The sequence below is a fragment of the Ammodytes marinus genome (genome assembly GCF_949987685.1).
Source record: "Ammodytes marinus genome assembly, chromosome: 18".
Classification (NCBI taxonomy): Eukaryota; Metazoa; Chordata; class Actinopteri; order Uranoscopiformes; family Ammodytidae; genus Ammodytes; species Ammodytes marinus.
Window position 1 is genome coordinate 12436380 of NC_137222.1, and position 13843 is coordinate 12450222.

The 13843-nt window shown below is 41.5% G+C and overlaps 1 protein-coding gene across 1 annotated transcript in view; it reads right to left on the reverse strand.

Annotated features, from left to right (window-relative positions):
• Positions 1–386: 386 nt before the first annotated feature.
• Positions 387–13843, reverse strand: part of rnf34b (ring finger protein 34b) — a 16930-nt gene continuing 3473 nt past the window's right edge. Inside the window, exons 2-7 of the mRNA XM_080047262.1 lie at positions 10526–10747; positions 6377–6895; positions 4052–4114; positions 3720–3921; positions 3576–3599; positions 387–2395 (exon numbers count right to left, since the gene is read on the reverse strand). Of these exons, the coding sequence (XP_079903388.1) occupies positions 2211–2395; positions 3576–3599; positions 3720–3921; positions 4052–4114; positions 6377–6895; positions 10526–10747 (1215 nt within the window). The 3' untranslated portion in view covers positions 387–2210. The remainder of the gene's footprint in view (positions 2396–3575; positions 3600–3719; positions 3922–4051; positions 4115–6376; positions 6896–10525; positions 10748–13843) is intronic.

The following is a 13843-nucleotide window of genomic DNA, read 5'->3' on the forward strand; positions in this document are numbered from 1 at the left end:
AGCTGTACGTGCATTATGAAGCATTTTGTATGAATGAGCAAGAGGATTATTATGCACTGGAATATATCCGTTATTTGATTTCTATTATTCATAAGTGAACAATCACTTTATGCAAACCACTAAATTGACGGTAAGTTAACAAAATGTAGCTCAGCGTACGACCTATTACACAATGAAGAGCAAGGGTTTTCCTCTGGTTTGTAGTACTGCATTTTATTGAATCTAATAAAATCATTTTCTCTTGTTTGACCAAAATAAAAAGGTTCCAACATTCCAAAATATAAAGATCGAGGATTTATGAGTGCTCATGACGACCTCCTACTCTGATAATACTGTAGCTGCCCATGAATGACATCTTTGAGAAACAGCAGCATCGACGTTAACAGACTTAACAGAGTAACAGTGCATGGTGTGTCAGTGTCAGCTTTGGGTCCGGAGAGAGATGATGACTGTCCCAACTTTAATGATGAGAGAGTCACATGATCAGAGGGATCTAGAGGATCTCGTCCGGTTAAAAAAAAACAGGAAAAATACATTCTGAAAAAGACGTATATTTTTGTTTTTAAAACCTCTTGTGATAATTAGAATTTCAAATCATGTAATCTCCCAAGTAAATTGAAAAATATACATTTAATAACTTATCAGTAAACAACAATATTATAAGTATGCGAGTCACTTCACAGCAATTCAGCTTTGTTTATCTTTTGTTAAACATACCACAGGCATACTGTACACACAAGGTATTCCAATGACATCTGAGTTAACTGGAACTCATGATGACAAGAAAACAAAAAAAGTGTTTCATTTGCATAACAGGCTAAAGTAAACCGGGCTTCCTCTGCCTCCCACTGTGCGATGCCTCCACAACATGACAAAAAAGTATGTTGATGTTACACTCAGAAAAAAAAGAGGAAGTACAGTAGCACCTGTTACCTACCTAAGATTTCCACACATGGACGGACAACAAAATCAAAAGAAAGACACTTGGTAGTCCTGGAAACTCAATGGTATTGCTTGGTGGGACGCTGTTAAAAGTAAAGAGGAATGAGTCTTTTCGAAAATACTGCAAATGAAAAAAAATCTTAACTCAAGGTCCTGCTTGTGGAGCTTTCGGCTGCATCTTGTGGTCTTCCTCAGGAAATAGAGGTCATGACCTCCCCGTCATATGTGACCTCTGACGATCACGTTATGGAAGCTAAACCTATCTCTGTGACAGCTGAGCTAACCCGGAGGGCCGTGAGTTCAGATGATTATTATTCATTTTTTTCTGCTGTTTCGAAAGGTGACAAAATTTACTTTTTCTCGCTCAACAGATGTAATAGGAATGTAGTGCAGCACGTGGTGTGTGACTGAGCAAGAGGGTTTACCCCCCGCGCCTTCTGCAGAAATCACACCAATCATGTCTTACGCACGGTAAGTGTCCAAATGTATTACTATACACTCTTTATTACCTAAAGTTCATTTGAAAAAAGAAAAAAAAAGACAAGAGTATCACACCAAGCTTGCTGGTCTATGAGATGCATATGCTGTGAAATCTGAAGAAAAATCTTGATCAAAAGGCATGACGTTTGGCACCTTTGCACCCTCCTACGTGCTGACGAGATGTCGCGGTGCATGTGGTGTTTCGGCTTGACAAATAGACTTTTCTAGAAAACACACTTAAGTCTCTTTTTTTTCTCTGATATTGCACATCCTATAGAACACTGAGGGAGATAACACAGCGTCATGTGGGCATGACTGTGTAAACCATATTGACTCTAACCCTGGGATCTTGTATTTTTTTTCCATCTTCAGCGCACAGAACAACCCCCGATCCGCTTCAAGTATCCACGGGGGGGCCCCCTCCTCTGCTCTAAAAGGTGAGTAAAAAACTAAACAGAGGATTAGAGAGTAGAAAGTGATGGCAGGGCTTTCTGCTGCTCAGGAGAGGAGATGGGAACAGGACTGGAACATGAGTTAGTAAGGGAGGAGGGCTTGGGGTATGTAGGGTGGGGGGGTGGGATAAACAGTGGTAGGCAAGTGGCAACAGTCTGGCTTTGAAAGACCGGGGAAGTTGCTCGCTGCCTGCTGCAGCATTGGGCCCCTGCGAGACGTCTATGCACACGCAGCAGTTCATCCTCAATGATAAGTTCAGGGCTCTCGGGGCGCGTGCACGCTTTCGAGGGGCCGCTCTGACGCACCTACACACACACTAGCACACAGTTGTTTTTTTAAGACTTGAAGACGTGCACGGCTCGCACTACATACTGCCTGCAGATGGGACACTCGCTCATCCTCTTCCCGCACTTTGTGCAGGTGACCATGTGACCGCACTCCAGCAGCACGCAGTCGATGATGGCATCCATGCAGATGCGACACAAGTTCTCATCCGCCGCCAGCTGAGCTTTGACGCCGTCTGCGAAATGGAAATATGAAAATGTTATTTTATTTTATTTTAAAGTTACAATGGTTCTCTGCACAGCTTATTCAACCGTGTAGACTTGAGGAATGTTTTACAGTACATGGATTTCCGCTGATATCCCTGCGCTCCAGTAAAGTTTGAGTTATTACGCATAAAATGTTTTTTCCTTGTTTGCTAAATGCTCAGTTTAAATGCACAGCTTGTGTTTTACTTTCAAAAGGTTTGCCCGGCTTTTTGTCTTTATGCAGCTTTACATTTTCCTTTTAGTTTTAGGAAAATAGTCAGTCAGAGGAGCTCAGGAGAATGTTTGAAAACAATATTTGTAGGAAAGAATAAAGAAATATTTTGAAAATTCAAAATTAAATGTTGTCAGTGCACTGGTTTGTAGCAGCTAAATGTCTGATTGCTGACCGGTCTAAATCTGGCTCCTCCTTATGCACACATTCCCATCCCAACTGCAGCTTGCCCTGTGCTCCATACATATCTGACCATAAAGTAGGCTAACATGATCCTCAAGCCCTTTATGTCAAGAGGAGAGCCTCCAGGAAGCTTGACAATGTGATTACACCTGATGGAGACACTCTGCCACTGAAGTAACATTGATGGCTCAAGGAGAGGTAAAAGCTCTCAGAGAGTGCATTAATGACAGGATGAGAGGCAGGCCTTCAGAATACCAATGAGACAAGCTACAGAACGGGGAGACACTGAACCAGGCAGGAGATATGGCCATAATGCGATAATGTTTAAGAATGACATATGAAGGATTGAGTGGATGCAAAATACTGCAGCATGCCTTGACTGCTATCAGATGATCAGCACAATGTAAGAGTGCGTGTTCATGGATGAGATGGAATGGGTGCTGCGAAGTGGCTTTTTTTAAATAAAAAATCATCTTACCTCCAACTCCACTGTTGCAGAGAGGTGGAGGATATGCAACCACTTTATAGATAAGAACGGGCAGTAATGAAGAAAAATCTATTAGTTTAGGAAACAGTGAATTTGACCCTTAATGTAAAAAAACGTTTACGCTGCAAATCTTTTTTTTTCTTTCAGCATTTAAATTACATAACAGTTAACTGTATTTGCATGTAGAATATATGTGCTATTGATAATGTACAAAAATAAAAGGCAATAGAACTAGAAAATATGATATTAAAACAAAAATAATAATTACCTGCTGTTATGCTCACATTTTCCACTAAAAAGAAAGGATAAAAACAAAACAAAAAACATTTTAATCATACACAACATAGGAAAATCTAGATGCAAAATCAAACAACGAATCAAAACATTTAAAGCGAGAAAAAAAAACTCTTACTGGATTTCCTGTTCAGCTGATTTTCTCTGTAGAGTCGATGTACTCGCTCCAGCAGCTCATACTTCTCGCAGCAGCCAGAGTAATTGACAAAGTTCCTGGCAAGAATCTCCTTCAGCTGGCGGACTGAGAGGTTTTCGATGGCCTCTTCGTTGTCCAGGTCAGACAGCGAGGCCCTGATCCGCCTCTGGGTTGCCGGACTGACCTACAAAGAAACACGGGCGCGGTCACTAACGCAAGTTATGAATTTCCCTGAAAGCCTAGTCAGTCCAATAATATCAATATTTTTTTCCCTTAGTAGAAGCAACATGTGAGCAGTACGAATGTTGTCGTACCTCTATCATATCTACAGTGGGCTCCAGGTTCAAGAGAGACGCTGTTGGAGTGTCCTCATGCTCCTGTTTGAGAAGTTGGGAGTTCAGAAAAAAATAGAGAAAACACACATTACTTTTACTGTTTAATCACCAAATATCACAAATCAGCACTGGCCTTTTCAACAATATTCACGAAGAACAAAGTCAAATTAAGTGTTAAAACATAACCTTGAATTGTCTAGTTTTCAAAGCAACAACACCAAACCTATCCAGATTTGATGCCGCTAAACTGAGAAGAAACATACTTAACAGGATGATCAGCCCTTAAAGGTATAGTGCGTAACTTCGGTTGCCCCCATGAGGAATTCTGAGTCATTACAACAACACTGGTGGTGCGTCTATAAGAGGTAAGCCTTCTGTGATCTTGCATGAATTTCATTCTTTCTGCTGTAAGTTCATCCAGGTTTTTCCTTGGCATTAGAATCAACAAACGAGACATTTCCTGGGCGCTTCTTGAACTCCTGCGCCAGTGTCAGGGGGCGACATCAGTTTGTAAACACTGCCATACTGAGCAATACAGAGAGAGTTTTGTGAAGCAGATTGGCTTAATCAACTTTGTGTCATCTCATTTGGCAATGGCTTGAATGTAACGGACATTCAGTTCTATGAAAAACGTATGCACGATAGCTTTAATAAACGTGACTGAATCTGTGCAAAAGTACATGGTCTTTTACTGACCACAAGTCATAGTTTCTTCCAGCTCACTGGGATCTAAATCTATAAATGACAACTGTTCAGATAACTAATGAGGGAGTAGAGATGTTAAACGAACGCTGACTGGGCTCCTCAGGTTAATTATTCTCTTTGAAGGAGGTCAGGCATTGGCTGACAGATTGAAAGGAGAACAGATGGAGCGACATAATAGTGCAGATAGTGTTTGCCGGTGTGAGTGCGCGTCTCTGTGTTATCTCAGCCAATTATGTGCTCTGAGGAGAAGGTGTCTTCTCTTTATTCTTTTTATCTGCAAGGACAAAAGGGAAGCGTGGGAAGCGCTGAAATAATGTCCAAGTGTGTTGATATCGTGCTGGAGTGCAGTCTCCATTTTCTCCATTCATCTACACTGCAGAAAAGTAAAAAAAATAAAAAATAAATTATAATAATAATAATAATTTAACAACCCCCCACCCCCCTAGATTCAGCACATTGCAGCAGAGCACCATCGTCCTCGAATGAATCCGCGTTAATAATGTATTTGTCAGCGTCGTCATGCTTTCACTCGGGCCAGACTCCTCTGAGACGAAAACATGAGCAGCAGCCGTGACGCACGCAATCTGCCAAACCTCTCTGGAGCAAACAGTTTCTTTGACTTTGTGTTAGAATTCATTCAACCATTTTAAAACATATGAAATACCTAGAAATCACTCGGAGAGTGCACACTGCTAAATTTGCTGTTTCAAAATGTGATTTAAATGTTTAACCTGCATCAAAATATACATTGTGATGGACAGTATCACTCAAATCTGTTCCCAGGTTTGGAGAGAGAGAGAGAGAGAGAGCTAGAGAGAGAGTGCTAGAGAGAGAGAGAGAGAGAGCTAGAGAGAGAGAGAGAGAGAGAGAGAGAGAGAGAGAGAGAGAGAAGGGATGTACTGTAGTGTTAGTGTTAGTTGCAGCTGGGATGCTGTGGGGTGTTCTTAACCTGTGCGCTGGTTACATAACAGGCTCAGCCTATATGTAACCGACTTAAAAAGGCAAAGGGCTTAAGCTGCGTTGCTGGCTGTTTCCAGCTGTCACATGCACACTCTGCTGGAACACTGGACCAGCGCTGCATATCAGAGCAAAGAATCCATTGAGATGTAGATGTTCAGGGAGAAACAGAGCAAAGCACAAAGAGAGACCGCAAAAAAAAGGGAAAGAATAATGCATGAAAAACGATGAATGAAACCACTGACATCTAAGGATCTGTACCAGACAGCGTTTGTTTGTTGAGAGTGAGAAGTTATCTCCCGAATTAAAACAGTCAGTCAAACTTGTAAATAAGCTAGTTTCACCTTTGAAATACATTTTCTCTGATAGAATGAGGACAGATGTCATAGTATTATATGACACACACACACACACACACACACACACACACACACACACACACACACACACACACACACACACACACACACACACACACACACACACACACACACACACACACACACACACACACACACACACACACACACACACACACACACACACACACACACACACACACACACACACACACACACACACACACACACACACACACACACACACACACACCTTTCCACAGGTGCACACACACAGACAGACCTGGCTGGTGGTCCCTGAGCTGTCACTTGCTGGGCTGAGCACGTCTCCCTGAGTTGCCGAGAGCACCGACTGCTCAGAGGTGGAGCGGGTGGCGGAGGGGGGCGTGGCAGCGTGCGAGTGAGGCAGTGAGTGCAGACTGTCTGTGTCCTCCTCCTCCTCCCCTTCCTCCTCCTCCTCCTCCTCCTCCTCTTCCTCATGTGTGTCTTCCTCTTCTTCCTCGTCCTCCTCCTCTTCATCCTCCTCATCCTCCTCCTCTTCCTCTGCCATTGGCTGTGGGGTTTCCCTGGTCCCCTGATGGCAGATCACCAGGTCCACCAGGTCCTGTTTCTCCCTGCAGGTGTCTGTGGGGATGTTACGCAGCAGCAGATACTGGCGCAGGTCTTTGACGCGCAGCTGCATGAGTCGGGGCCGCTGGAAGGCTGTGCCGCGCAGCAGGTGGCAGGTGGTGCAGCAGCGCAGGTTCTCCTGAAGCACCGAGCACAGGGCGCAGAAGCTCTTCTTGCAGTCGCAGCAGATGTGCTGTGAGAGGGGGGGGGGGGGGGGCAAAGACAGGAGATAATCAGTCGACTGAAGAGACACCATAGTGTAAAAGGTGGTGGTGATTCTGCAGAATGTTTGTTGTCAAACTCACTTTTTTGTCAAAATCAGTGAATATCTCCTCACAATCTACTGTGTGTGTGTGTGCTGAAAAACTATTTTTTTTTTTCAGCGCGCACACAGTAGGGGAGAACGGGGTAATCTGAGACACTTTTTACATTTGCTCCCCTCTAGGCGAGCTAAAATGATTTATCACTCAAATGTACACATTTGCCATTAATTCAGGATGTTTCATAGAAATGGGCATTAGCAGAATTTATTCAAGACAAAGGGCATTGAAAATATGATTGTTTTAAAAAAAGTTGTCATGTGTCTCACGTTACCCCAGCTGTGGGGTAAACTGAGACAGACCAGAAAAATCAAGGGGTAAACTGATCCACTTGAAAGTAACTCTTATCAAATACAACATATAATTCTTATTCAATAATTACAGATAGAACCAGTTAGATTAAAACACAGTCTGGGGGTCAGAACACAGGACCCTTAGAGCCAGCTAGTGTCTGGGGGTCAGAGCAAAGGACAATCAGAACCAGCTAGAACAGCCTCGGACTCAGAACACAGGACTAGACCCAGCTGTCTTTTTCTTTATCTTTTGAGTCTTTTTTTTCTGCATTTGTTTTATTGGGATCATTCATTGAATAAAGACATATTTCTACAGAGTCTATTGATGTTAAAGGTCACTCTCCTGTCCCCCACATACATATGTGCCAAACCATGCCCTTGCTGACACCCCTTCAACCATCAACCCCCACCTCCAGCCCACATTGTCTTTTCAAACTAGTCTCCTTGCTACCTAAAATATAATGGATTCAGTAAAAGAGGGCACAGACACTGTGTCAGTAAAGCTGCTAATCAAAATTAGCATTCATTACCTTTCAGTGGAATATATCATGATAACATGATCTTTTTTAGTCATCATTTCACCAAAAAAGGATTTTGTTCAGGTTAATAATGCTGAGCAAACTAATTAAACAAGGTTAAAATTAAAGGAGCTGTAAGCGGAATGGTTATTTTAGCTAACTTCCTGTCAGTTACTGCAGTTAGCAGTCCCCTCGCTCGTCACCACATTAATGCACTGCGGTCTTCGAGCAGCAAGTTATCTAGCATCATCTCAGATCCATAAGTATGATAAAACATGATAAAAACCATCAAAACAGACATTGGGAAGGATTTTTACCTGCTCCGCTATTGTAGGCGCATAAACATTCACACATGTGTCGCTCTGGTGTGCACCGGCAGTGAGACCATGAGTGAGACGGGTGCGGATGGGTGTCGGTTTGTAGCGTTCTCTCTTGTGATTGGATAAAATTTCGGGATACTACTTAAAGTTTAATTGCTTATTACATGCAGAGCAGCTGACTAAGAGATTGGCTTTATGAGACGCGCACTTCGTATAAGTGATTACTGTATGAATAAAGAGCGATTGAACACTTATTTTAATATAAATAAACCGCTTACTTCACCTTTAAAAGGTTACTACGTATATGAGCCACTGAGGTTTTTGTTTTACATGCCTGATGAGTTGTCTGAAATCGTGCAACAAGAGAGTTTTATTAAAAGTCCTTTGCGATGCAAAATTGCCATTCTAAAAATAACTTGAATTTATTAATATTTTTTAGTTTTGGACATTTGGTCACACACAATACTGCAAGATACTACTTCAAGAAAATATAATTTTCACATTTCATTATTTTCCTTAATTTAAAAGTACATAAATCAATTAATTGAAAACATAATTGTCAGATTGAATGATACCAGAATATCAGAATAATAATCGTGTTCATATTGTAATTCATATTTCAACCATATCCCCAAACAGCCACATTATTGGACTCATAAACCACCAACACAAAGTAACATTGAAACTGTCACATCCTGTGTGCTCATACATTTTCATGGAAAGAGTAAAGAAAAGAGAAATAGACTATCTTCAGCCCCTGGCGCTGTTTGACATTTTACTGGCTTAACACTGTCTCCTGATATAGAGCAGCTGAGTAGACTGACACTTCAAATGGGCAGGAAAGCAGGTCGGCCGCGGCTGTAAACATTTTCTTATCACTCGTACACAAATGTGCTCTGGTCCACCAGAAGCATATTTATGCCGCAACAGATAATTTCCCTCACTCATTTGTTGTTAACCCCCGGCGCGTCTTTATTCACACTTTGAAAATATCACGCTGACACACAAATGTGCGCGTCCAGGGAGTCAGACAGGCAGCTGGTGTGTAGATAACGATAGAGCGATCTGAAGCAGCCAGCGGAGAGGAAGCTGGGCATTGCAGCGCTTTCATCAGTGTCTAAGTGCGACTGACTGACTGCCAGACAGATATACACTCTGGGATTAAACTCTGAAAATTTAAACTGTGAAAAGACCCTGGAAATACCACACTGAATAAAGATGCAGCATATTCTTGAAGGCAATATACTTCTGATTTTTGATTTTTTTTGCATAACACACTACAGGTCCAATTATGGCAATTTTTTTAACATGATCTCAAACAAACCAAAAGTTTTTAGGTCAACTTACGAGAAAATACGAGACTGTTAAAATACTACATTGAATGCTTTGCTATATTTTTGAATAAATGTACTTAAAACTGGCCGCTATGTTATTTATTAAAATGGTGATGCTGATAAGCACATACTGTAACAATTAACTTTACATTAGCTTCAAAAAAGTTTTCTATTGCAGAGAAAAACTCTTTATATTTATATTCCACTAACATAATCACTCTCTGCCTGCCTGTGACTGCCTTGTTTACCCACTGCTATTCTGTTATAATGGCTGTCTATTACAGTCATTTCATTTCTGTTCAAATGTCAAGAACATGTAAATAATTTATACTTTGAGTGTTAAATAAAAATCCATATAATTTCAGAGTTCTTTGTATTAAAAAGCTCTCCCTACAGCAAGGGATTCAGAAATGATGGATGGCTGGGTTTCCTTGAATGCACCACGAAGGCCCTGCTCTCAACTGCATGCAATGATTACATAATTCAGGCATAAAAAAAGGAAAAGCTGACTAAACAGAAGGATTACTGAAGCAGGTTTCTGGTCTCTGTAGCATTGACAAAGTGAATCAAGTTAAATGTTGTTTGCATAGGGAACCTTCAAATTCAGACAAATCTCTCTTCAATGCATCTAAGCCTCATCACATCTTCCTCTTCAACTCTTCAGGGTTCGTACAGAGTCTGGAAAGTTTGGAAAATGCTCAATTTAAAATCTTGTGTTATCAAGGTTTGAAATAAGAGAAACAAAATATTGTCTAATTTCTATAATACTTTTTTCAATAACTTCAAGCTGACTCATATTATGTAAAAGTATTATCATAAAAATTATACAACATTGTGCTTGTATAGCACATGCATTTTGATTCATAATTTGAAATTCATACATTTCTAACAAATATATTTTGATCATGAATAATGGATTTTTTCTTCAATAGCTTCCATGTCATGTGTTGAAAAAGTTGAACTTTTATCTTGAAAGTGCTGATAAAGTGCTTGAATCTAATTTTTTAAAAAGTTGTATGAACCCTGCCTCTTGTTTACCTTGCGTCTGAAGACGGAGAAGGCCAGTCCGCAGGCCTTGCACAGCTGTCCTGCGGCGCTGCCTGAGGTGGTGGGGGGGTAGGTGGAGTAGCCGGCGCTGGGGGCGAAGCGGAAGGGCCCCGCCCCGGCTCCAAAGCCCGGGGGCTGAGCCCGCACCGTGCCCGTGCCCATCACCTCGTTCAGCAGCCCACAGCACGACGCCCACATGGTCGATGCCCCCGCCTATGGAGCCAACACACGCACACCCGAACACGCAAACGCACACACACACACACACACACACACACACACACACACACACACACACACACACACACACAAACATAAGTACAAGCGTAGAAACACTTTCCTGTGCATGGGTGACAGACAGGAAAATGTCTTCCTCATGAATATAAAATTTAAATCATTAATTTTGTACACATTTAATCAAAATTCAGTTAACACATTTGGTATCATAGGAAGCATTGTAGCACATCCTAATGTGTCTAATTACCTCCCAGGAAAAACATCTGTGAAATGTGCAAGAACACTCATTATAATTATTATTTGAGTCAGATTGTGATGATACTGAAACATTGCGTTATAGTTTTATTAAATTATTTGATCCAATGAATCACTACAAGTAGTCTGAACTAGAACTTAAACTAGCAATTAATGGTGGAGTTATTTTCCCCAAGTGTAAATAATTAATTTGACTGCAATTAGATGTTATGGATTATTTTATATAGTTTCCATACATTTTAATAACCTGGCAACGCCCGGCCGTATAAAGATGAAATCGAAGTGAAGGAAAAACCAATATAAAGTTCCTTAGTTAGGTGATCCATGATCATTTTCATACTGATTAAATCAATCAGTGACTCCTTGTACACTCCTTGTATTGAAGCATTTTATTCAAGTGTTTCCTTCAACAAGTCACTGGTTTGTATATCTACAAACTACTCAAGAATATTCTTAATCATATCATCAGTCTTTCGCTCACTGATACCGAAAAACGGCTTGAAGAGATGGCCTCCTTATGGGTTAAGAGAGAAAAACGAGAGAGAATGAATGAGAGAGAGAGAGAGAGAGAGAGAGAGAGAGAGAGATAGAGAGAGAGAAGGGGGAGATACGGTGCAGCCCATTATTGAGAGTGCTCTGGGGTTAGAGATAGTTAGTCAGAAGCAGACTCTAAAAGCTCCTATTAATGATAATTTCCAAAGAGATCTGCCGGTTAAATTTCTCGGTCACTTCGTTATTTTGCGCAATTTGATAAATAAAATGAGCCACACAGGAGCCAGGGGTGTGTTAGGCGTCTCAACCACACAATAAATATCTTATGAGGGACACACGGGAAGAGGTGGATGTCATTTGCCTCCGTACATCCTGTGCAGACATGCAAACTAGCTGTATACGTTATGTGTACAGCCTGTAAGGTAAGGCTGAGTCGATCGGATGTGTTGGCTGACCACAAGACAGGCCGGAGACAGGGAGGCAAAGGTGGCGTGATTGGAGCTACGGGCTCCTTGGAGCATACTGATGAGAGGAAAGGAGGGAGGGAGAGGGAGGGAGGACAGCGAGCAGAGAATATGTCTTCTGTTGTTTTCCCCCCAGCCTGCAGAATCAATAGCTGACATGGGCATAATGTAGGCCCTCTGTGGCTGGCTTCCCGGCTCTACTTGGAAAACAATGCAATTCACAGGGTCCTGCCACATGGCTTCTTAAGGCAGTGCTCTGCACCGACTTGTCACAAACAACCCTGTGATCTTCTTGAACTCACCCATCTGCTTAGGAACTTGTTATGTAATCTAAAAGGAACAAGGCACTATATGTGGAGTCACGGTAGAGAGGGAGTAAGGTCTGCCTCATCATAGCACCGGGGTAGTCAGGGTGGATTTTTATTAATAGTTCAATCTCTCGTTTAACTGGATTTTTTTTAGATGGATAATCACCATTACCAACAGCCCAAGGTGACATCTCTAAATAGCTTATTTCGTCCAACAATATTTAATTTACAGAGGAAAGCCAAATTGGAGAGGCTGCAGTGAATTATAGGCTTTATTGCTTCATAAATTACATACAATTTTAGTCAACTGTCAAAATGTAATTTGTTGCCAGTTTATTTTCTGTCTGCATGTTTTGGTGCTAATATTTTGTGCCGTTGTAAAATAAACCACAAGCAGCTCACTTTATGGTGATATCATGCTCCTCTCCTCCTTTATGTGCACAATAAAACCATGATACATGGCCACTTCCAATTGTTCGCCTGTGGCATAAGTCTTGACCTGAATGTTCAGCCACTAACAACATCCTCCCGGGTTAGATACAGCCTCCTTAACATGGGAGGAGAAGCCACACAAGGAAATTGAAACATTTACTGCATTCTCCAGGATGGGCAGAATGAGAAGTCCACCGGTGCCGCAGTCTGCCCATGAAAACAGTATTACCATGGCTTGGAGCCAACAGCACAAGCTCCCTTTGTCACTTCAATTAGCACACTGTAAGCTCTGTAGGCGGGGAGTCCCGATCAAACAAGTGACAAGAGCAAACATCACATATAGAGTACACTGTTTATTTTAAGCTGCATCATTTTCATTACGTTTACCGCTTGGTCACTAACATTAGACCTTTGGGAACACTATATTGTAATTGTGTTATTATTTCTGTTCCAGTCACCTTCGGACACAGATATCTCTCTCACACAGATGCTGCATTTTCAACATGCAGCAGCCCCCAGTGAGCACACAAACAAAAACAAACACATAGAGGGAGAAAAGCAGCCACAAAGTAACCCAAGGCACAGAATTCAACAGAAACATATCCAAAGAGAGGAAATCCAGCAAATGTTGATTTGACCTCAGAAAAGTCTGTTTTTTTGAGGATGAAATTTAAAATACTGCGTTGACACACAGTGTACCCATATGGGACGGGACCCTAGATGGATTCTAAATGGGTCATTTGGAGAATGGAGTGTTCGACTACATCTGAAGAGAGAAAGAGAAATACTTTGTTATAACCTTCCATTGAACAACAGAGAGTGACTTTTCATTGGCTTCTGTGCCTACACTGATTTCTCTACGGTTGAGAAGTTCACAGACCAATGTCAACAACAAAGACGACTCAACACAAAAAAAACAACTGATGCGATTAATGCATCCATGTCATTTTAAATATAAAAGGGCACAATGAAGCATAGTTTACTCATCATGAGTGCTCCACAGCCTGTAAAAGCAGTTGTGTAATTTCTGCCGTTGTTGCTCTGGCGAAGCTTTCTTAACCATAAACTAATGACCCTGATGATGTCATTCCAGCTCGGGCTTGAGACTGCAAACTTTGAAA